This window comes from Vitis riparia, chromosome 18, assembly GCF_004353265.1.
Source record: "Vitis riparia cultivar Riparia Gloire de Montpellier isolate 1030 chromosome 18, EGFV_Vit.rip_1.0, whole genome shotgun sequence".
Lineage (NCBI taxonomy): Eukaryota > Viridiplantae > Streptophyta > Magnoliopsida > Vitales > Vitaceae > Vitis > Vitis riparia.
In genome coordinates this window covers 8,176,249-8,200,900 of record NC_048448.1, presented here as the reverse complement: position 1 = coordinate 8,200,900, position 24,652 = coordinate 8,176,249, and the positions used below count along the sequence as shown (strand labels likewise).

General features: G+C 33.0%; 2 protein-coding genes and 1 pseudogene across 2 annotated transcripts; 1 reads left to right on the top strand and 2 right to left on the bottom strand.

Moving 5' to 3' along the window:
- Nucleotides 1-5,036: 5,036 nt before the first annotated feature.
- On the bottom strand, nucleotides 5,037-7,942 carry LOC117907458 (annotated as a pseudogene).
- A 3,310-nt stretch (nucleotides 7,943-11,252) lies between these two features.
- Nucleotides 11,253-13,519, top strand: LOC117907452 (putative receptor protein kinase ZmPK1). The gene has a single exon (XM_034820997.1). The coding sequence runs from the start codon at nucleotides 11,342-11,344 to the stop codon at nucleotides 13,517-13,519; it is 2,178 nt and encodes a 725-aa protein (XP_034676888.1). The 5' UTR covers nucleotides 11,253-11,341.
- A 7,835-nt stretch (nucleotides 13,520-21,354) lies between these two features.
- LOC117906408 (putative receptor protein kinase ZmPK1) lies at nucleotides 21,355-23,937 on the bottom strand. Its single transcript, XM_034819416.1, has one exon. It carries the CDS (start codon nucleotides 23,873-23,875, stop codon nucleotides 21,473-21,475), a length of 2,403 nt encoding a protein of 800 aa, XP_034675307.1. The 5' UTR covers nucleotides 23,876-23,937; the 3' UTR covers nucleotides 21,355-21,472.
- Between the last annotated feature and the right edge of the window lie 715 nt (nucleotides 23,938-24,652).

Here is a 24,652-nt window from a genome sequence, read left to right as displayed (position 1 = left end):
GTTGTTCATTTGACAGTCAAATCTCATATTCTAAATGATTGGGATTTGAATATAACAAGTTTCCCTTGGAAAAATGGCCTAACTTCCACAAATGAGGTTAAAAGTCTTTGTCCACTTCAATAATTGTGCATTTTCCTTTCAATTGTGGGCCAAATTTTGGCTCCTAAGACACTCTCCCAATGATATGTTGCCACCTTCCTTTGTAGTTATGGGAAGGTTCTCATGGGACAGGATTACATGAGTTTCACAAAGATACAAACTTGAAAATAGGGAACGAAGTGCTATTTGAAGTATTTGGAAAATATAAAAGAAAATATAAGAAAAAAAAAAAGACAATTGTGTTTTGGACCCGGTTAGGCCCAAAAATTAAGTTTTTGTCCATATAAATTGCATAATTGATGGAACAGATATAAAATATGAAGAGACGAATATACCCTTTAAAACTATTTTCTACCATAATGCTTGACAAACTTTTTTATGTTAAATATTTTTTAAATAATTATTCTGAAAAATTATTATTTTTAGAAAACTATTTTTTTTAAATATATTCTAAAAATGTCATTTAAAAAAAATTGACATATTTTTAGTTATATTTTATATACACAATTTTAAAAATATATATTTTCCAAGATGTTTGATTTTTAAATAATAATAATAATAATAATAATTTATTTTTATTTTTTTGGAAAATGGTGTATTTTTTCCAAATCACTAAATTACATTAAAATTTATTAAGGTTTACAAAAGGAATAAAATTTATATTAATACTTTTTTACTCTTTTTTTTTTCATAGTGAGTAAAGGTCATTTCTGGGAAGATAAAAAAATCATATCCTTCTTTTCAATTTTCACATTTTCTCTGGATCTTTGGCTTAAATGATGAATTTATATGGACCAAAACTTAATTTTAAAGTCCAAGTGGATCCAAAACATAGTTTTCCCTTTGACAGTCAAATCTCATATTCCAATTGAGTGGGGTTTGAATATAACATTACTTTCAAATAGCTACCTGGAAACACAAGTTTCCCTTAGAAAAACCTACCTGGAATTTCCCTTAGAAAAACGACCTAACTTCCACAAATGAGGTTAAAAGTCTTTATCCACTTCAATAATTGTGCATTTTCCTTTCAACTGTGGGCCAAATTTTGGCTTCTAAGACACTATCCCAATGATATGTTGCCACCTTCCTTTGTAGTTATGGGAAGGTTATCATGGGACAGGATTACATGAGTTTATAAAGATACGAACTTGAAAATAGGGAATGTGCTATTTGAAGTATTTGGAAAATATAAGGAAAAAAAAAGAAAAATGTTAAAGGAAATAAAAATAGATTTTAAATCAATAAATTATTTTTATATAGAGTTTCAAACTGTTTAACTTATTTTAATTGTTTTATAAAATTTTTTTTTACCTAATTTGAAAATACATAACTTTTTAATTATATTATATTATATTATATTATATATATATATATATATATATATATATATATATATATATATATATATATATATATATATATATATATATATTTACACTTTTTAATAAACTAAATATGAGAAAATTATTTTATTTAGTATATTTTTCATACTTTTTTAGGATCAAATATGGTGTAAAAACAGAAAATAAAAATGAAAAAATAAATTTAAAATTGATAAATTATTTTATATACCACTTTAAACTTATTATAATTTTTTTATATAAAATATTAAATAATTTAGAAATACATAATTTTTTAATTATATATGTTTTCTTTCCATATTAAAATAAATATTTAAAAAATCATTTTCATTAATGTTTTTTTTTCTTAGTATTTTTTTTAAACCAGTAACATTAATATAATATAACATTTTACATTATATTTTAATTATAATATAAAATATAATTTAACCCCCTTCCAAGTTTAAGAGAATTTTGTAACTTCCTTATATTATTTGAATGAACTCAAAATATGAATGGTTGACGATGAAACCGTTGGAGATGATAGAAACGTGAGGAAGAGCAAGACATCCATTTAGATACTGTGCACCAATGCAAGGGTATGAAATCTGATTGATCTAAGAATCGGCCCCTCACGTTTATAGAGAAAGCAAATGCAAAAATGAAAAGTGTCTACTGCAAGGACAAAACCATTGACTGAAGTCTGAAGGCCCAAGGCCCGTTCATCTGTCACCCTGTCCAAATCTATCGCCACTTCCATTGCCGTATCAATTGAGCCGGACTTTTCGCTTCTGTATGCATTTTCTACTCATTAATCATCCCCTCACCTCGTTCATGCAACATACTACGAAATTTAAATGCCATTAATTGTTCCTGTGTACCATATTATTTAAAATCTTTTTCTAGTTTCCTTAAATTTAAACTTAGTTTTAAAAAAAAAGATTAATTAATTGAATTATTTAATTTTAATTATAATATTTTTACAACATAAAAATTAAATTAAAACCTTATTTTTATACTTATTTGTTATTTTATTTAATATTTAATATATAAAATTTACTAGGTTAATTACTTAATTTTTTGAAGTATATGATATTTATAATTAAAAAACTATTTTTAAATCTTAAATGTATAAAATTAATCAATTTATATTAATTAAACAATCATAAATGAATGAGTTATATATGAGTCAATTTGACACCATTAAGTAAATTGATCATTTTGATATGATTAAGTGAGCATATTAAATAATTTAGAAGGGTTGAATAACTAAATATGAACTCAACCTTTTCTTAATTGGTTATATGGGTTGAAACGATTATGACATGAATATGGTTATACTTAAGCTAAACTTATAAAAATTGGTATCATTTTCTAATCATGTTAATGTACTATGTCTAAATCATCACCCTTAATCATACTTAAAATTTATAATTATAATTTAAGAGTTAGCGTTTCTTGGTGTTTTTCCTGGTTCCCTCTCTTTAAAGAACAACATATTCATATGATGGAAGGTGTACATATCAAACATCCTTTTACATCAATTTATACGTATTTGATATTTTATTATTAAGATATCTTTTTACGAAAAGCGTGAGGAAATATCCTATTGTGATATTCTTTTATATAAATAGGTATCTTTAATAATTCATAAAAAAGAGATTTTGATGGAAAGAAAGAGTCCTTTGTTAGGTGTGATTGGGATTTTGGATTAGAGAACTATAAGATTGTAATCTTTAAACAATACTAAAAGTTCTTTATTATCTTTGCATATATGGATATATAGTACTTTAGACCAAATAATGTAAATTATTGTCTACATTTTATATTCTTTATTTTCATTTTTTTTGTTTTCTTCCCCTTATTATTGTTTTTTTTTTTTTTTTTTGTAATAAATTAGTATGAAAGTTAAGGTTGGTAAACTTGGAATGAAGACAAAGTTTAATGTTTAGAAGTTTAATAGGAAAAACGACTAAAAATTAGATTAAGAAAAGTTGTCAAAACATAAAAAGCTATAGATCTCTCTACTTGCAAAAATATTTATGAAAAAGAATGATGAATTTATGTAAAAAGTGCATAATGTTTAGGTAATGAAGTATTTTGTGATATTATAAAAGATAATACAACTATTAAGTTATTATTGAAGTTGGAATGTTTATATATGAAGAAATTTCTTACAAATCACTTGCATTTACAAAGGTTGTTGTTCATTCTTTTAAGTGAAAGGAGGAAAATGTATTAAAAGACTATTTTGATGAGTTCAATAAATTTAGCTATTATAGATTTGAGGATGTTAGAATACTAAATCATTGAGGATATGATTGCTTAAGATACTCTTACAGCGACAAAAGATCCCGATAATGAATAATCTAATAGGCATGATGATTAAGCCTAATCTCACTATTAAATCATGCATTATTTAGATTTAATCCGTGTCTACATTATTTGAAGGTTCTTTTTAAGACATGAGAACAAAGTAATACAAAAACTTTTGAATTTGCTTGAACCTTGAGAATTTGAGTCAAGGTGGATATTGTTAAAAAATGTTACAAATTCTCTTTTAAAGTTAATTTATAAGTCTTTAATGTTTATAATAAATTCTTGTAAGAAACTATCCTATTATTATATATAAAAAATATCATATTATGAAATTTTCTTATAAAACAAAGTATCTTTGATAATTAAGCAATTAATTTCTTATTAAAATATTCATTATAAGAAAAATAAATATAGGAAAGGATTTTGGCTAAAAGAAAGAGTTTTTTTTCCTTTTTTTCTTTTAATGGGAACTTCAATTATAGAGTTGTAAGATTATGATTTCCATGAACAATAGTGGAAATTCTTGTTGGCTTTAAATTGAACTATGTAAATTGTTATGAGAGAAGACACTTGATAACCAGTTAAAATTTAGCCTCTTAAGTTGTCATATTTAGGCTTTAGACTAGTTAATAATCAACCTCTTTAGTATCTAGCATGTCCTCTTCAATTTTTCAAAATGTTTAATAAATAAAATACGTATGCCCACCCTTACGTCAGTTTGATATTGTAATTGAAAGTGTTTTAATAGTTTAGTTGGACTCGAGTTTGGCTTGATTTGAGGTTTGATGCAACTTGTGTAATGTTAATCAAGGATGTGAATGGTTGATTTCAAATTGAAGATGTCTTAAACTTATTCTCCAAAATTTCTTCAAATTTTTTAACGTGTTTTTTGAAATTTTGAACGTGTTATTTGAATCTTCAAAAACTTTGAATTGAGTATTTGAAGCGATCTCTCTCCCATTTTTTTCAAGTGTGGAAGTTTAGAAATTCGTCATTGTGCGTCTTCAAATTATTTGAGACCAATTTTTCACAAATTATTTAAGACCTAATATATTATATGTTATCAACTTTTTTTTTTTAATAAAAAAAATATATGAAATACATAAATCAAGTGGAGCATGAGTAGTCGAGCAAGGGAAACCAATATATGAATGAAGTGGAGCCAGAGCAATCAATGAAGGGCTAGGTTAATTAAATGCCACTTCGACAGTTAAAAGAATGGTGAATTGAGAGCTTTGTAAGATATTTACTTTCATGTTCCATACAAATTTAGCAATGTTAGAAATGGTTTTGATTTTCTTGGTGGAGAAGGAGCTCCAGGACTTTGCCCATGCTGGGTCTGTCATCTTTATGTTGAGATATTAGGAATGCTTTCCTTATATCATTATTTCCTTATATCATTTAGTGTTTAGATATTAGGAAAGTTAAGATATTATGAATATTGAGATATTAGGAAAGTTGAGATATTAGGATATTAGTTGTTATTTCCTTATATTAATCTTTCCTTGTATCATCTTTTCCCATTCTTAGAATGATGATTACCCTCTATATATACTCTGTACATGAACGAAAGAATGTATGAATGAAAAACTACCATTCATCAATTTGAACATGGTATCAGAGCCAGGGAACTGAAATCCTGGATATTTTGTCGTAAGACCAACAATTGCCCCTCCTTTGCGAGGGAAAAAAAAAAATGAGTGAAAAAAGTACTATTGTTTTTCAATCTGAAGGTATTTTCAATCCAGAAATTATTTTGACTAAATCAAACTATGACGTTTGGTCACAACTCGTGGAGATGCATATTGCCGAACAGGAAAAACTTTCCTACATCCGAAGTAAGACAAATCTACCAAAAGAGTCAGAAGATGGATATGAAAAATGGTATGCAGAGAATCAAAAGGTGAAGAGATGGTTGTTAATGTCCATGAGTCCAGAAATTATGAAGCGTTTTATCCTCTTCCACGCACTGCGAAGCCACTGATATCAGAGTTTCCATTTCACTCGTCTCATATTTTGCTTTTCATCACAGGGTCCACGATTTCTTCTATCCATTCATATGAAGCCCTTGTAGTTTCTCTGTTCATCTTCCCTCTCACCCATTCTACCAACCTTTGATGCTCCCCTGTGCCATCTGTTAAGCCATGTACAGCAGTAACTAAACAACATTAGTTAGAAACCTGTAACTAACCTGTAACTAGATGATTAGTTCTGGTACTGTTAGATAATTAGTTATAAGGCATAACTAACTTCAAATACATGTATATATGTAGAGTCACGGCTCACAAAAACAGAGAATGAATCTCAGAAAAAAAAAAAAATTCAGAAGATTCAAGAAACCTCTGTTCTACCCTGTTTTTCAGTTTCATTCCATTCAGCTTTCTTCCACTTCTCACACCATCAACCGCTTGGATATCCGTTGCAGGATTCTTCCCTGTAATCATCTCCAAAACCACAATACCATAGCTAAAAACGTCCACTTTGGAGGTGATAGGGAGGTTTAAAACCCACTCCGATGCCATGTAACCTCTGGTTCCTCTTATTCTCGAGAAGCTCGAATTGTCTACTCCACCTCTATTCACTAGCTTTGACAGGCCAAAATCTGCAACCTTTGGCCTGTGGTTAGGGTCTAAGAGGATGTTCTGAGGCTTCACATCACAGTGCAGAACTCACTCCGAGCACTCTTCGTGTAAATAAGCCAGGCCTTTTGCTGTGCCTACCGCAATGTCAAACCTCTTCTGCCAATCAAGTGTATTGGAAGTGAGGTTTTCTGCTAATGATCCATGCTTCATGTATTCATAAACCAAGAGCCTGTGGTTTCGCTCGGCGCAATAACCCCACAGCTCTATCAAGTTTATGTGGTTAAGTCTCCCAATGGTGCTTACTTCTGCCAATAATTTAGCTTCTCCTTCCTTAGCTACATTGAATTGCTTGATGGCCGCCACACGATGGTCCGACAAGAAATCTTTATATACAACACCGCCTCCTCCTCTTCCAATCTCTTCACTGACACCTTGTATTGCCCTTTTCAGTTCAGTATAGGTGAATCTTCTGAACCGCGTTGCTACTAAAAGGTATCCTTCCGGATCTGCAATGGGGTTTTGATGGGCCTTCCTCAAGAAACACCACACTGAAACTATGCGTTTCATCTCAACTCCTCCAATCGCGCAGGCAAACCAGAGCATAAACCTCAATAATCCATTTTCATGGCTACTTGAATATGTTCTGGGTAGCTGCTTTTGAAGCTCCCTTGAGCAATCCAGCATGAATTTCTCGACCGAATTTTGATAGGAAGCGATATGGGCTTTGGGCAATTTCAAATATACATTTCCTTGAAAACCAGGTGTACTGTATCCATTAAATAACAGTGTCTTGGGGAAACAGTTATACACGCCCTTGCCCTCGTGAAATTTATATTGGAACGCTTTGCAATCACACAATTTCAAGCACAACATTTTACAACTCTCCATGGAGTAATTGGGGTAGAAGCCATAATCGTAGCCGTAGAACTCAAGATGAGGGAATATCGCAGGAAGGATTGAATTTAGGTTGGCGTCCATAAGACCAATCGGAGGGATCTTTCATCTCATACCCAGGAATGCAAGAGCATCTTCTCCCGCTTCCAGAATCAGGAAAATAGCTGCACACACTGTTAGGCCCGCAGATGCCATGGACCCTGCATGCCTTGGGCAACGCTTGCCTAGTAACAACGCACCTCTCACTCCCCTCCTCTCGACTGTACAATCGAAAATTGCAATCAAAATCCAGACTCAATCTTCTCTGGACCATCCCACCAAAATCTGAAGACCGAAAACTAAAATCATCTGATGACGTAAAATAGCCTAAGGAATCTAGTCATGCAATTCTGCTGCTGTTGTACGCCGACCTTCCACTACAGGAATGATGTCTTATAGCAGCGGCTAGTGACCCTCACTAGAGGTCAGAAATAGTGTGGTTGCAAATTATGGTTGCACACCAAGCTGACCGCCACATGGTGTAGCCATAGGTGGTCCAACTATTTCTTATAGTTGCAGTTGTGAAGGAGACTGCAAGCACACAAGTTAAAGAAATAGTAGCAACCACAGGTAAAGTGCAACAAAAGTCAAAGCAATAGGCCACAGTAAGTGCATCAAATGGTTCTTACAGCTAGCTGCATCTTGTTTTTGGCCCCCACTAAATGTCATATAGTTGCATTTTGGAGTTCCCCATTAAATCCTTCAAAACACTATAAAAATGGTGTGGATCAGAAACATTTTTCTTCTGAGAATTTGAATCTCGATATTTTGATATTCCGTTCAAAATTTTTCTTCTGAGAATTTGAGTAAGCTTAATTTTTCTTTTGATTACATTCAATTTCATGCTGCAATAGCAGCTTGACCTTATCCCAACCACCTCATAACTGAATGGCAATTTTTTCTGGATCACTTTCAGTGCCAATAGCAAGTGTAGATTGATTAAACAGAAAAAGAAAAGGGCTAACCCCTTCAAGGTTGGCACAAAAGCTTCATGGTAATATTCCAAAATTTGGAGAAATACAAAACTCATAGGTCAACAAAAATGCTTTTCCTGAACATGATATCTATTATAAACCTTTTTTTTTAGCAAAAAATATAATAGAATCATACAACGGATATATACAGATGGTGAGTCCCAATTAGCATCGATAAAACAAATCTGCAAGAACACAAAAAATATTTTTTAGATCAACATATTGAGAAAATGACTTGACACTAAAAAAGAAAATGCCAAAAAGCTCAGGGATTTGATGTTTTGTTATGAGAGATCCATGAGGACATAAAACAACATATTTAAATAGTTACATTTTCTATGAATAAGAAAAAAGATTACACGAGTAACAACACACCAATGCTTATTTGAATAAAGTGTCATTCATGGATAAAAACTAAAGAAACCAACCGGGACTAGGGGTCCAATATCTGATAATATCATATTACCCTGTAGGCATAATACAAACAACAGACAAAATGTGAGTTGCAACAATCAAGCAATCAAAATCGCATTTTGAACAATATAGGAAATCAACACCCAAACAAAATAGTATGAACAAGAAACTGCTATTCCTTTCATGATACAAGGAATTTTTGCCTCCATAAATTAGTGATTACTTGATATGAAGTAAAATTTAAGGGTACAACAGACACCACCTCCTCATAATTCAAGAACCAAACCATCAAGAAGGCTATGTTGAAATCTAATCACCACATCCAAATAGGTATTTCTCTAGTCTCAACAAGTGACACAAGAAAATTTTTGTATCTAATGAATACCTTTGCCTACATTTAGTACAAGGTTTTGTTTTTATCTTGTAAACATATATATATATATCCAAACATGCATACACAGAGCACGTATATGCATTTTGAAGTTCCCTAAAAATTATAAGTAGATTTTGTAGGTACGTGGTTGTGACTAATTCTTGTCTTGGCTTGTAGTTCTATGTTAGCCAAGGGTGTACCTTTTCCAAAACTTAATAGGTTATACACGTGGAAGATTTTGAAGGGTGAGAGAGAGAGATAATGAAACTGTAAGAGTTTTGGGTCAAAATGGCCCATTTTTGAAACTTAATGTTGAAAATGGGCACATTTTGAAACTATTGTTCAAAATGGCCTCTTTGATGCCACGTAGGCGCCACATCATTCAAAAATATTTTTTTTTTCGTCATTATAGTGAAAGCCGCAGTTGGGAAACGCGGCTTCATTTTTGCACTAAAGCCGCAGTTGGCAAATGCGGCTTCATTTTTGTACTAAAGCCGCATTTGCCAAACGCGGCTTCATTTTTTAACTAAAGCCGCGGTTGGCAACCGCGGCTTTAGTTCATTTTTATTTAAATTTAAAATTTAATTAAAAAATTATTAAATTACAATTTATGAATGAAATTTAAAAATATACTTAAATAATAAATTATTTATATGTAAATTTAAAATTCTAGTATTACTTCAACAAACATAAATTGATAAATAGAAGATATTATAAATGAATGTTTTATTTATTAATAAATTAATAATTTTAAAATAATAAATTTATATAACATATAAATAATATATAAAATTGTATAATTTATTAATTTAAGATATTTAATTTGTTAATTTTTAAGATATTAATTTATTTATATTATGATAAATTTATCTTTATCGAAATAATAGTATAGTAGTTAATAACTGAGATTTCAATTATAATATTTTTTTTTACTTTCCAATTTAATTAAAAACTATTAAATCACAATTTATGATTGAAATTTAAAAAATATACTTAAATAAAAAATTATTTATATTTAAACTTAAAATAATAATTTTTAACTACTATACTATTATTCATTTATAATATCTTCTATTTATCAATTTATGTTTATTGAAGTAATACTAGAATTTTAAATTTAAATATAAATAATTTATTATTTAAGTATATTTTTAAATTTCATTTATAAATTGTAATTTAATAATTTTTTAATTAAATTTTAAATTTAAATAAAAATGAACTAAAGCCGCGGTTGCCAACCGCGGCTTTAGTTAAAAAATGAAGCCGCTTTTGGCAAATGCGGCTTTAGTACAAAAATGAAGCCGCGTTTGCCAACTGCGGCTTTAGTACAAAAATGAAGCCGCATTTCCCAACTGCGGCTTTAATGCAAAAATGAAGCCGCGTTTCCCAACTGCGGCTTTCACTATAATGACGAAAAAAAAATATTTTTTAATAATGTGGCTGGTGCCTACGTGGCATCAAAGAGGCCATTTTGAACAATAGTTTCAAAATGTGCCCATTTTCAACATTAAGTTTCAAAAATGGGCCATTTTGACCCAAAACTCAAACTGTAAGGTTATAGGTACAAGACTACCATCATAAAGCTTAATAGTAGCAAAAGTAGCAGATGTTATAGAAGAAAAAAATGGTACAGAAATCATCTGGCTCAGACTCACAGTTGACGAGTTCAGCTACATGGAAAAGAGATCAATTTAACCGAGTTTTTAAACATCTTATTTCTATAATCTTTCTTCAAAATGACGTATCTCATTATAGTTTTGTTGTTCCAAGTGGAAATTACAAAATGTGAATGGCCGAAGTCATCCAATCAAACTTACATGCTAAATAGATCCCATTAAAAACGGTAGGTCTTCATCCCATTATTTTGACGCTGACATGAATTGCTTCTAGAAATCAAACACGATGGCGCAAGCAAAACTTAGCCCGAGGGGCAATGTGAATTTTCCCCCTTCACCCCAGTCAAGAAGTCATGATGTAAACATTGATTTTCTGAACTCTGGTAGCACCATGCACTTGTATTCTCCATTGTAAATATCCGATCAGGAAACAGAGCACATAAACCATATCTTAAAACTCATGGATAGGACAGTTGGTTTCTTTGTTTTGGCTTTGCTATTAACTTGCTATCCATCTTCATCTGACACGTATGATACTCTGAGCGAAGGCTCATCTCTTTCCGTGGAGAAATCAAGTGACGTTCTCATTTCAGCAAATGGTATATTCTCTGCTGGGTTTTACCAGGTCGGCAACAACACTTTCTGCTTCGCCATATGGTTCACAAAATCATTGGGTGCAACCACAGTTTGGATGGCGAACCGTGACCAACCGATCAACGGTAGAGGCTCCAAGCTTTCTTTGTTGAGGAATGGCAATCTCCTCTTAACTGATGCTGGTAAAATCATGGTTTGGATGACCAACACCGTTTCAACCTCCTCTGTGAGATTACAGCTCCTTAACACCGGCAATCTTGTACTGTATGCTTGGGAGAAGACGGTGATTTGGCAGAGCTTTGACTCACCCACAGATACTCTTCTTCCTCACCAGATACTGACCAAAGATACCAGCCTTATCTCATCAAGAAGCCAAAGCAACTATTCTTCTGGTTTTTATAAGCTATTTTTTGACAGTGATAACGTCATCCGCCTTCTCTTCAATGGTACTGAGGTTTCCAGCATCTACTGGCCAGACCCAAGCCTGGTGACCTGGGATGCTGGAAGGAGCACATTCAACGACAGTCGAATCGCAGTATTCGATTCTTTGGGTTATTATAGAGCATCAGATGATTTGGAATTTCGGTCAGCGGATTTTGGGGCGGGGCCTCAGAGAAGATTGGCCCTCGATTTCGATGGCAATCTTAGAATGTATAGTCTAGAAGAAACGAGAGGAACCTGGTCGGTTTCATGGCAGGCTATCTCCCAACCATGCCAGATTCATGGCATCTGCGGACCCAACAGTCTCTGCAGTTACACCCGTGCTTATGGCAGAGGATGCTCTTGCATGCCTGGATTCAAGATTGTAAATTCAACTGACTGGTCTTATGGGTGCGCACCAGAAACTGATATCGCTTGTAACCAAACTGAGGTGGGCTTCTTCCCACTCCCTCATGTTCAACTCTACGGCTATGACTATGGTCACTACCCCAATTACACCTATGAAAGCTGTGAAAATCTATGCTTACAGTTGTGCAAATGCAAGGCCTTCCTGCTAAATTTTAGCGACGGCCTTTACGATTGTTACCCAAAGACCCTCTTGCTTAATGGATTCAGTTCGCCAAATTATCCTGGAACCATGTATCTAAAACTGCCTAAAGCTAGTCTCTTTCCCAGATATGATCCTCTTGAAGAATTCACCATAAATTGTTCAGGCAACACTCGTTATATACAGCTAGATACAACATATCGCAAGGGCCATGAAAATGGGTCATTGAAGTTTTTGCTATGGTTTGCCGTCGTACTGGGAGTTCTAGAGACGGCAATTGTCTTGCTGGTATGGCTTTTCTTAGTTAGGGTACACCATGATCCAGTCTCAACCATGCAAGGCTACATCCTCGCTGCAAACGGGTTTAAAAGAGTCAGTTATGCAGAGTTGAAGAAGGCCACGCGAGGTTTCACCCAAGAGATTGGAAGAGGAGGTGGAGGAGTGGTATATAAAGGTGTATTGCTTGATCCTCGAGTGGCAGCAATCAAGCGCCTCAAAGAAGCCAATCAAGGAGAAGCAGAATTTCTAGCAGAAGTGAGCACCATTGGAAGGCTTAATCACATGAACTTAATAGAGACGTGGGGATATTGCATAGAGGGGAAGCACCGGCTTTTAGTGTATGAGTACATGGAACATGGATCCTTGGCACAAAAGCTATCTTCCAATACTCTTGATTGGGAGAAGAGGTTCCAAATAGCGCTTGGCACGGCCAGAGGCCTAGCTTATTTACACGAAGAATGCTTGGAGTGGGTTCTGCACTGTGACGTCAAGCCTCAGAACATACTCTTGGACTCTAATTACCAGCCAAAAGTGGCCGATTTTGGGATGTCGAAACTGCGTAACAGAGGAGGGCTTGACAATTCAAGTTTCTCGAGGGTCAGAGGAACCAGAGGATACATGGCTCCTGAATGGGTATTCAACCTTCCCATAACCTCCAAGGTAGACGTTTATAGCTATGGAATCGTGGTTTTGGAGATGGTGACAGGGAAGAGCCCAACTGCTATCTCCGATACTGATGCCCAAGGAGAGACAGAGCAGCGTGGGTTGATTAAATGGGTGAGGGATCGAATGAATGGGATTGGTGCCAGGGGGTCGTGGATTGAAGACATCCTGGACCCTGTGATGCAAGGCGAATGCGACATGCGCCAGATGGAAATTCTGATTGGAGTTGCCTTGGAATGTGTGGAGGAAGACAGGGACTCAAGACCCACGATGAGCCCGGTAGTTGAGAAGCTTATGTGCCCGGAGGAGAGGGCGGAGCAGGATGGCTACCTCTTCATGTCCTGAAACATTGGTACAGAGGTTTTAGTCAATACATGTTTCAAGAAATAAAATAGGTAAGAAATGAATTGAAGGTAAAATTAGATGAAGTGAAAAACGAAACGGTTCAGTATGAGAAGTTGGTAAAAGTATTTGATTTCTATTATTTAGTTTTATAAAGAAGAGAAAAGAAAAATGCTAAATTTAAATATGATATTCTAATGTATCTATCTTTTAATAAATGTTGCTTTTCCTCTTTATCTTTCTTTTGGGAAATTATAAAATTCCTACTCAAATCAATATATCACCACCACCTTGGCGGAAAAAATCTGTCCTTAATCCATTCAAGTGTTTTTTTATGGTTTATTTATTTCGATTAAATTCAACCACAATGGTTATTTTTCTCGTAACTACTTCATTTGGAAATTAAAATTTCCTAAAATAAAAGATTTTATAAAAGAGTAGAGTTAATGTTGTCCACAGTTGCAATGAAGACATTTAAGTGGTGTTTTTTAAACTTAATTCCAAATTGAACTTAAAATTAAATAGTATTTAATAATATTAATTATTAAGTTATTTATTTTTAAAATATTTTATTTTTATTAAGTAAAGAAAAATCAATAGATTATTTTTAATATTTTAAAATATATATTTTTCTTTTTAAATTTAGTAAAAATATTTAAAAAATAAATCATAAGTGACAAAAGGTTTAAAAAAACAATTAGAAATATGAAATTAAATTATTTTAAGTAGAAAGTTTAAAAAAAGAATTGATACTTTAATTTTTTAACATTATATGACGAAAAAACACTTGTTCATCTTTTTCTTTTAGGACAATAATTATAAAGCTAGAATTTTTAGGGGATGGGCCATTAGGCTTTTGGGATATGTCTTGGTGTCATTTTTTGTTCTTCTCTTTCTTTAGGTTCCTCCAGTTCTGGTCATCAGGTACTTCACTTAGTAAAATCAAATTTTGAATTACAAATTTTTATTACATAAATAAATTATTAATAAATATTAATTTAAATAAATACAAAAAATGAGCAGTTAGGCATTCTATTATGTCAATTCGCCCTTTCATACTTATATTTAGAAGTATAATTACAAAATAAATGGTGAATTGAATTTTCAATATCATACCTCAAACTTTCCACTAATATCTTATATACATGCAGACACATGAAGGGATGATAATGAGACAAGTTTAGAATAGATAGCCCACATTCCAACCTTGTCCAGTCAAAAAAGTTAAATGTGGCACGACATGAGAAATTCTCGTACTTATCCCGCTCTACCTCGTTTAAGCTTTTTTAATTTTTTTTTTTAAAATTGTTTAATTACATTAAAATAAATACATTTTATACATAATTAGAGTATTATAATTTTTTATTACTTATTTTATTAAAAAGAATTTTATTATTATTATTATTATTAAAATATATATTAAAAACCAAAAAAAAAAAAATTAAATTAATTTTTAAAATTAATTTTATATATAATTGGGGAAGGACAATACACAAACTCGTTTATTTAAATTTCAAACTCATTCTATTAGAAGTGGGATGTACGAGTACCTAAAAAAAATCACCCTATTGCCATCACACAACCCATTATCATCACATGAAGTCTTTAAATTTAATGGCCATAAAAGCAAAATAAGAAGGTCATATACATAACACTTTGTTTGATATTAAATTTAAGTCGATATTTGATAGAACAATTGTGTTTTGGACCCAATTGGAACAAAAAATTAAGATTTGGTTCATAAAAGTTGCATAATTGATGAGAATGATATAAAATGTGAAGAGACCAATATACCCTTCAAAACTATTTTGAGTATTTTACACCACAGTGTTTTATAAACTTTTTGATCTTATTTTTTTTAATAATTATTTTAAAATTTTATTATTTTTAGAAAACTATTTTTTTAAAATATATTCTTAAAATATATCATTTAAAAAAAATAATTTTGACATATTTTTAGTTATTTTTTACATACATAATTTTAAATATATATATATATATTCCAAGATGTTTGATTTTTAAATAATAATAATAATAATTTATTTTTATTTTTTTAGAAAATGGTACTTTTTTTTCCAAATCACTAAATTAAATTAAATTTTATTGAGGTTTAAATAATGAATAAAATTTAAATTAATTTTTTTCTACTTTTTTTTTCATAGTCAATAAAGGTCATTTTTGAAAAAATAAAGAATTCATATAATTCTTCTCAATTTTCACACTTTCTCTAGGTTTTGGGCTTAAATTGTGAACTTATATGGACCAAAGCTTAAGTTTTGGGTCCAATTAGGTCCAAAACACAATTGTCCTGATATTTTAAGTACAAAATGATAAAAGATGTTTCATTTCTATTTATGATCAACTTTGAGGAATAATGATTTTAGAGTAGACTTACTTAGGATTTTTAGAATTATTATTAAGGACAATTGTGTTTTTGGATCCAGGGTCTTGCATAATTGATGGAAAGAATATAAAATGTGAAGAGACTAATATGTCCTTCAAAACTATTTTCAGTATTTTTTACCACAATATTTGACAAACTTTTTTATCTTATTTTTTTTAATAATTATTCTGAAAATTTATTATTTTAAAAAAACAAAATTTAAAAAAATATATATATATTCTAAAAATATATCATTTAAAAAAAATTGACATATTTTTAGTTATTTTCTACATACATAATTTTAAAAATATATATTTTTCAAGATGTTTGATTTTTAAATAATAATAATAATAATTTATTTTATTTTTTTTGGAAAAAAGTGTATTTTTTTCCAAATCATTAAATTAAATTAAATTTTATTGAGGTTGACAAAATGAATAAAATTTAAATTAATGTTTTTTTACTCTTTTTTTTTCATAGTCAATAAATGTCATTTTTGAAAAGATAAAAAACTCATATCTATCTTCTCAATTTTTACTCTTTCTCTAGTTTTTAGGCTTAAATAGTGAACTTATATGGATCAAAACTTAATTTTTGGGTTCAACTAGGTCCAAAATACAATTGTCCTATTGTAGACCCCTTTTATGAGCGGGGGGAGAGTTTTGGCTCTTCTTTGGCATTTCTTTTTAAAACAAGGGGACCCCTTTTCTCCAAAAGGGGACCAACTGTAGAGAGAAAAAAAAGGGCAGGGATGGCCATAATTTGAGGGGCCATGCCTGCTGATGAGGACACAGAAAAGTGGGTGAGAGAGACAGGAGGGTTTTGGGAGGTTAGGAAGAAGCTGAGGGGAGGGCGGAGGATTTGTCGGGGGGGAAAGAAAAGAGAAAGGAGGAGAAGAGAGAGGTATGATATTTACCATGGCTCTTGGACTCACTTGATGTATATGATCTTTTTTTTCTTTTTTTTTTCTCTTAATAGTTTCGAGTAAATATCATTCGAGCATATGTTTTGTTTCATGGTTCATAGTTATGGTTTAGATGCTGCTATCTCTTTCGTTTTTTTTTTTTTTTTTTTTTTTTAGAGCAATGAAGCTCTGTTTTAACCTTCTCCTCATGGCCATTACCATGCTCATCATCCACCCCCAATACCCACACTGTCATGCACCAATATACCATCTCCCCTTTATCACCACCCCACATTCCATGCATGGCGGCCACCCTCACCCATCTTCCCCATCACTTCTTCCCTTTCCAGCCGCCATGGCGGCAACATCTCTTGGATGCCACGGGACTGCCACCACTACCCATCTCTCCATGGTGCCGCCGACGTTGGGAGCCTCTCTCTGAAGAGGATATCCAGGCGGAGGGGAAAGTTGAAGGAGATGATGCCTTGGGCTTGCCCATGATGAGAATTGATTTGGGCTTAAGTTAAGCACCCAGCCCAAGTTGATGTTAAGATGATGTCTTGGGCTTGCCCATGATGAGAATTGATTTGGGCTTAAGTTAAAGCACCCGGCCCAAGTTGATGTTAAGATGATGCCTTGGGCTTGCCCATGATGAGAATTGATTTGGGCTTAAGTTAAAGCACCCGACCCAAGGTGATGTTGAGAATGGGTGCCTTGGGCTTGCCCATGTTGGCCTTGAACTTGGGTTTAAGTTGGAACCCAGACCCAAGCTCTTGGTGACGGTTTTGGGCTTGAGTTGGAGCCCAACCCAGGCATGTTGATGAAAGGCCCCATGCCCCCTATGCTAGCCACCCTCATTGGCCCATGCCCACATCCATTTAGCCCATTAGGTTGCCCAAATCCAAATAATTCTCTTAAAAACCTCTAATATCCATAATTAATTAATTCAATCATTCCCTCTTATTTGTTATCTTATTCTATTTCTACCAATTTATTTAACTCATCTTAAAGACAATTAAAAAATAAATTATTATTGTTAATTATATTTTTTATCTTGAAATTTATACTATTCAATTTCACTAGTTTAAACATTATGATTGTTAATTATTATTATTACTTCGTACGCATCTATTTATCATCTTTTAAAATCTCACTCATTAAAGTTAAATTCTAATCCTTCAAAAACCCCATATCTTAATTTAATTTTTCAATAATTAGTTTAAATCTCATTTTCATCAATTAGGACTATTATCGTATACTTATCTAGCTATTTAAAATCTAAATCTTTCAAGGAAATCCTGCGTCTTAATTTAATTCTTCAATAATTAGTTCAAATCTCATTTTCATCCTTTAGAATTATTTGTCCCATATTTATATAGCTATCTAAAATCTAAATCTTTCAAGGAAACCATGTCTTAATTTAATTCTTCAATAATTAGTTCAAATCTCATCTTCATCTATTAGAATTATTATCTCATATTCATCTAGTTATTTAAAATCTAATTCTTCAAAAACCTCATGTCTTAATTTAATTTTTCAATCCTAAAAATTCTACAATTCGTTTCAATGTTATCCTCATCATTTAGAATCATTATCCCATATCTATTTAAAGTCAAATCTTTCGAAAACCCCATGTCCTAATTTAACTTTCAATCCCAGAAATTCCATTATCCGCCTAAATGTTATTTTCAGTAGTTAGAATTATTATCCCCTATCTATTTATTTATTTAAGGTCCAACTCTTCAAAAATTCAACGTCCTAATTTAATTTTTAATCCTAAAAATTCCACTACTTACTTTCTATTCGTTTAAAATATTGTTTCCATTAAGTAGCATTATTATTCCATATTATCTATTTAATCTAATCGTTAAAGTTCAATTCATCAGAACCCGACTTCCAAATCTAATTTCCAACCTCAAAAGCTCTGTCGTCCATATATCGCCGTTTAATGATTATTCTCGTTATTAATGATATCCCATCCACTCGCTTATTCAGTTATTCATATACCAAAGATCTCATCTCTAAATAAATTCTTAAGTTTTCAATCTTTAAATTCACATCTTCAAATCTCTAAAATTCCATCTTTCGCAATTATTTACCTAAACTTTGTTACTTCACCATCGTTATTATTTCATCCCTTTACTTATTCACTCATCCACTTATCCCCTCATTTAAAATCCCGAACTCTCAAATCATTTTCAAAGTTTCCAACCTCGTTCAAATTTAATTTCTAAAAATTCTCATTCCCGCATTTAATTCCTGAATGTCCGATCTTCAAATAAACTCTAAAATCCCAATTTTCTTTAAATAACTTTCGAGACTCCAATTTTTCAAATGAATTTCAAAAATCCGATTTTCTCTCAAATAGCTTAATTCCATTCTGGTCTTCAAACAATCTTCTACTCCTCTTGTTTTTAATAAGCATGAACGAATTTTTCGTAATTCCAAACAGTGGAATTTATGGGATTAATTCATGTAAAATAAATGGGTTTTGGTTGGGGCCCCACATATGTGATTGATCGATTGATTGACTAATAGATCGATTTGATTATGATACATGATTGATTTATCCTGCTTTCTGACATGCATGCTAGAAATTATTCCTAAATTGTGCACTAACCCCTCTATTGATAGCGCATGGCGGATCGTTGCCTAGGTATGAACCCATTTTCCCTCTAATCGCTGTTTATGCATGTTCCGATTCTCACATGTGCATGATCACTCTGAGTATTCATTGATTCCCTCATCAATTGCCATGATTGCTTCATTTTATTAGTAGAGACCCGACTTTAGGGACTTAGAAAGATGCTACGGTCTTTATCGTACCTTCCCGATAAGTAACCTGACCCCCGAACCCGATCCGGTTTTTCATAGACCATATTTTCCAAAATAAGGAGTCACACTTAGGGTTTTTCTTTCTTATTTTGTTTACCCTTTAAAAATAAAACAAAAATAAGTGGCGACTCCAAGTCTTTTTTTTCTAAAAATCAAATTTTATCAAATAAAACAAAAAGCGAGTTTCGTCATCGAGTGGGAACGCATCCAACGAAATGCGGGGTCCACACCTATATTTGATTACGAGAAAATATAAATAAAAGAAAAGAGGGAGAAAAAGTGAAAAGAAAAAAAAAATCTATGGAAAAAAATATAAAAAATAAAATCAATATAAAAAAATAATAATAACATCAATACTTCATACAATAAAAATTTTGGTATTACTTAAAACGAATTTTAAAAAATTGGGTGAAGCAACCATTGCTTCCCATGGCCCATTGGCCTTTCAACTCAATGAAATCGGCCTTCAACAATTGAATAATACAAACGGTTAGCAGCAAGTGGATTCGGGAGATTCATGGCCAACAACTTGGCAGATCTGCAGCCATCCATGCTCCAAAGCCGACCACCTGAGATAGAGCGAAGGCATCAAGCCGAAAATCTTGACTCTGGTAGAGCCAAGAGGAGAGCCACACCGGACAGTTTTTTCTAGAGACGTTCATAGTGGGAAGCGTTGGAAGCAGAGAACGATGAAAATAGGTAAAGAAGAAGTTCAGTGATGTGGAAGATGACGCCAGAATCCATGTCATATACTATAAAATTAAATTTAAATTTTATAAAAATGTATTTATTCCTCATTCATTTTGTTCCTGTTTGTACATAATATACAATGCTTGTAAACGGATTATATAAAACATTTATATTAATTTTATACTAATTATTGAAGGTATGTCAAATGAATGAAAATAAATATAAATTTAAAATTAATAAATTATTTTTATAAAATTTTACTTGTCTTTCTTGTGTTAGATTAAATAATTTAAAAATATATTTTTGTTTCTTTCCAATCAACATGTTTATGAAAAGACACTTACAAAAAATTAGAGATTAAAATATTTTTAATAATAAATTTCCAAAAAGAGGTCTTAAGTTGAAAAAAAAATGAAATACTTGAAAATAAACATTTGCAGGGTGGCTCATTCATTTGATTTTCCATCTATGCTTGGTCAATAAGATGACATTTTTGTCCATCTACATTAGATTGAATTACACGACAATTTTACATCTTTCAAAGATTTTGACTCCATAATGTATGTGTGCCCCACGATTTTCCATTTCCCTTTTACATTCATCAAATTTTTCCGAGCAATGACCATCCAAAGGTAATTAAAATAAAAAAATAAAAAAATGTGAAGGAAGGTTGAAGTGACAGTGTGACGCAGAGCTATTTATAATAGCTGTCTAAAAAGTTAAAGCCTATGACATTTAAACTAATTCATTCACTAACACACAAAGCAAAAGGAATTGATTTATATTTTGAAAATTTTAAAGTCACATTAGAATAGATTCAATGAGAAATTATATGATATCAACTAAAGCTAAAACCATTTATACCTTTCATATATGTATACCACATATATAAGAATTTGTTCTATGATGAAGAGAAAAACTTCTCCTGCTACAAATTATGTGAGGATAAAATAGATCAAATTCAACAAATTTTAAAAAGGATTTTATAAAATATAATAGTTAATATTGCAAAAAAAAAAAGGAGTTTAATAAGATAAGAGCACCAAGGAGAGATATTGGGAATAAAATTACTCTGTTTTTTTACAAATATCATAAATGGGCGGAGAAGCCACTTCACTTGGGCCCCATACGAGGCATTGATTTATTAATAGTGATGATTGTTTCCACGTTCAGGGCGGAGAAGCGTCTCGACCACCTGACTCATGGTGGGTCTTTCATCCTTGTCCAATTCCACACATTGCAGAGCCACTGCTACTAGAATTTCCATCTCACCCATGTCATATTGGCTTTCCATCGACGGGTCTAGGATTTCTTCAATCCACGAAGCATCTGCAGTTGCACTATTCATCTTCCCTTTCACCCATGCCACCAAACTCTGACGTTCCCCTATGCCATCTGTACCGTGGATGGCATTTGCAACACTTCTTAGGCCGGTAATCATCTCCAGAACCACAATACCATAGCTATAAACGTCTATTTTGGAGGTGATGGGGAGGTTCAAAACCCATTCTGGAGCCATGTAACCTCTCGTTCCTCTGATCCTCGACAATCTCGAATTGTTGATTCCTCCTCTGTTCTGTAACTTTGACAGGCCGAAGTCTGCCACCTTTGGCTGATAATTAGAGTCTAGGAGTATGTTTTGAGGCTTCACATCGCAGTGTAGAACCCACTCCAAGCACTCTTCGTGTAAATAAGCCAGGCCTTTTGCTGTGCCCACCGCAATATCGAACCTCTTCTGCCAATCAAGTGTATTGGAAGTGAGGTTTTGTGCTAGTGATCCATGCTCCATGTATTCATAAACCAAGAGCCTGTGCTTCCCCTCAAAGCAATAACCCCACATCTCTATCAAGTTCATGTGGTTAAGCCTCCCAATAGTACTTACTTCTGCCAAGAATTCAGATTCTCCTTGGTTAGCTCCACTGAGCTGCTTGATGGCTGCCACTCGGTGGTCTGATAAGACACCTTTATATACAACCCCACCTCCTCCTCTGCCAATCTCCTCACTGAAACCCCGTGTTGCTTTCTTCAGCTCAATATAGGTGAATTTTCTGAATCCCGTGGCAGCTAAAATGTAGCCTGGCGGATCTGTACTGGTGTTTTGCTGGGCCTTCATCAAGAAACACCACACCATACTGATGCAAATCATCTCAACTGCTCCAATTGCGCACGTAAACCAGAGGATGAACTTTAACACTTCATTTTCGCGGGCTTTTGCATAAGGTCTTACTAGCTGCTCTGAGCGGTTGCCTGAGCAATCTAACATGAATTCCTTAACCGGTTTTTCATAGGAAAGAAGACTAGCTTTAGGCAATTTTAGATATATATGTCCTACAAAACTAGGCGAGCGGTATCCGTTGAGCAACAGCCTCTTAGGATAACATTTATAAACATCCGAATTATGGCTGTATTGATATCCTATGCAGCCACATATTTCCAAGCACAGTTTTTCACACATCTGTAAGGTGTAATTGGGGTAATAGCCATAATCATAGCCGTAGAACTCAACGTGTGGGAGTCGGAGGAAACCAACCTTCTGTGAGTCGCAAGAAAGATTGAATTTTGGTATGCATCCATAAGTTCGGTCAGTGCGATTTTTCATCTCGTATCCAGGTATGCAAGAGCATCTCCTTCCACTCCCAGAACCAGGCACATAGGTACAAATACTGTTGGGTCCGCATATTCCATGAATGTTGCATTGTAGCGTGATGGCTTGCCAAGTAACAACCCACTTATTTCTCCCTTCCTCAAAACTGTATAATCGTAAGTTGCCATCAATATCCAGGGTCAATCTTCTTTGGACTCTCTCACCAAAATCCGAGGACTGAAACTTAAAATCGTCGGATGAAGAAAAATAGCCAAAGTTATCTAGTAATGCAGTTCTGCTGCAGTTGTGTGCCGATCTTTCCGGCTGCCGGCTTACAAGCCACGATGGGGGCCAGTAAATGCTTGAAGCGTTCGGCCCATCGAAGACAAGACTGAGGACGTTATTGTTGTCAAAATAGAGATAATAAAACCCTGAGAAAAAGTTGGTTTTGGTTCTTGAAGAGAAAAGTCTCGTATTTGTGGTGAGTGGTTGGTGAGGGAGAAGGGTATCTGTTGGTGAATCGAAACTTTGCCATTGAATAACACCATCCAAGGTACGCAGCACAAGGTTACCAGTGTTGAAGAGGTGTAATTGCACCGGAGAAATCCCAACCCTCTTTATGGTCCAAACTATGAACCGCCCAGCATCTGTTAAGATAAGATCACCACTTTCTAGAAGGGAAAGCTTTGAGAAATTCCCGTTAACTGGTTGGTTTCGGTTTGCCATCCAAACAGCGGTATGTTTGCCGTCGTAGGATGGTTTGGTGAACCATATGGCAAGACAATAAGCATTATCACCGACGGGGTAGAAGCCAGCTGAGAAGATTCCACTTTGTGAAATCAAAACTTGTTCAGGCTTCCCAACTGAGAGGGATGAGCCTTGACTCAAACTGTCGAGGGTGGACGATGGAAGTGGAGAAGATAGAAGCAGAGTGAGAAGAAGCAAAAGAACTGGCGCATCCATGTGATCTATGAAATTGGATCAGTTGAAAAGGCCGTAGGGCTAAGCTTGAATCAAATTCAGGTAAGGAACACACAAATAATACTAATATTTATGGAAAAGACAAAGTTGCTCGACTTGTGCGGAGGGTAGAAATTCCCATGGGAAGATGAAAGCTAGAATGCCCCAGGTTCCAAGCTGCAGCCTCGTGTTTTGAAAACGACCCAGCTTCCACAGATAAGGTTAAAAGTTTCCGTCCACTTCAATAATTGTGCACTTTCCCTTCAACAGCGGGTCAGATTTTGTCTCCTCAACACTCACCTGCCTTTGCTGGAAATTAATTGTATGGAGAATTACCGAATAGGGTAGGCCCAAAAAACTAATTATTATCAATGCTCACTCCTTTATAGATAATTTTACCTATAATATGTTTTTTATATTATTTATAAATAAATTGAGATTGTATGGAGTCCATGCATGATAATAAGTAATCAACAGTACATTTTTCAACTTGAAAAAATTATTATTGACCTTTGAACAATCAAATAACTATTTAAAAATTTGCTATATTTTGTAAAGAACCTTATAAAAAAAATAATTTTCATTATCTCATAAATAAAAACCATATTCTAAAGTTATTATATTATTTTATATATAAAACATACAATTAAAAACTTTGTTATCATAATATAATGAATAATTATTTTTTACGAGCACTCATCAATTGAATAATATGTAAATATTCAATTGATTAACACATACCTAAATAGAATAACTCACAATTATTCATTGGATAATATA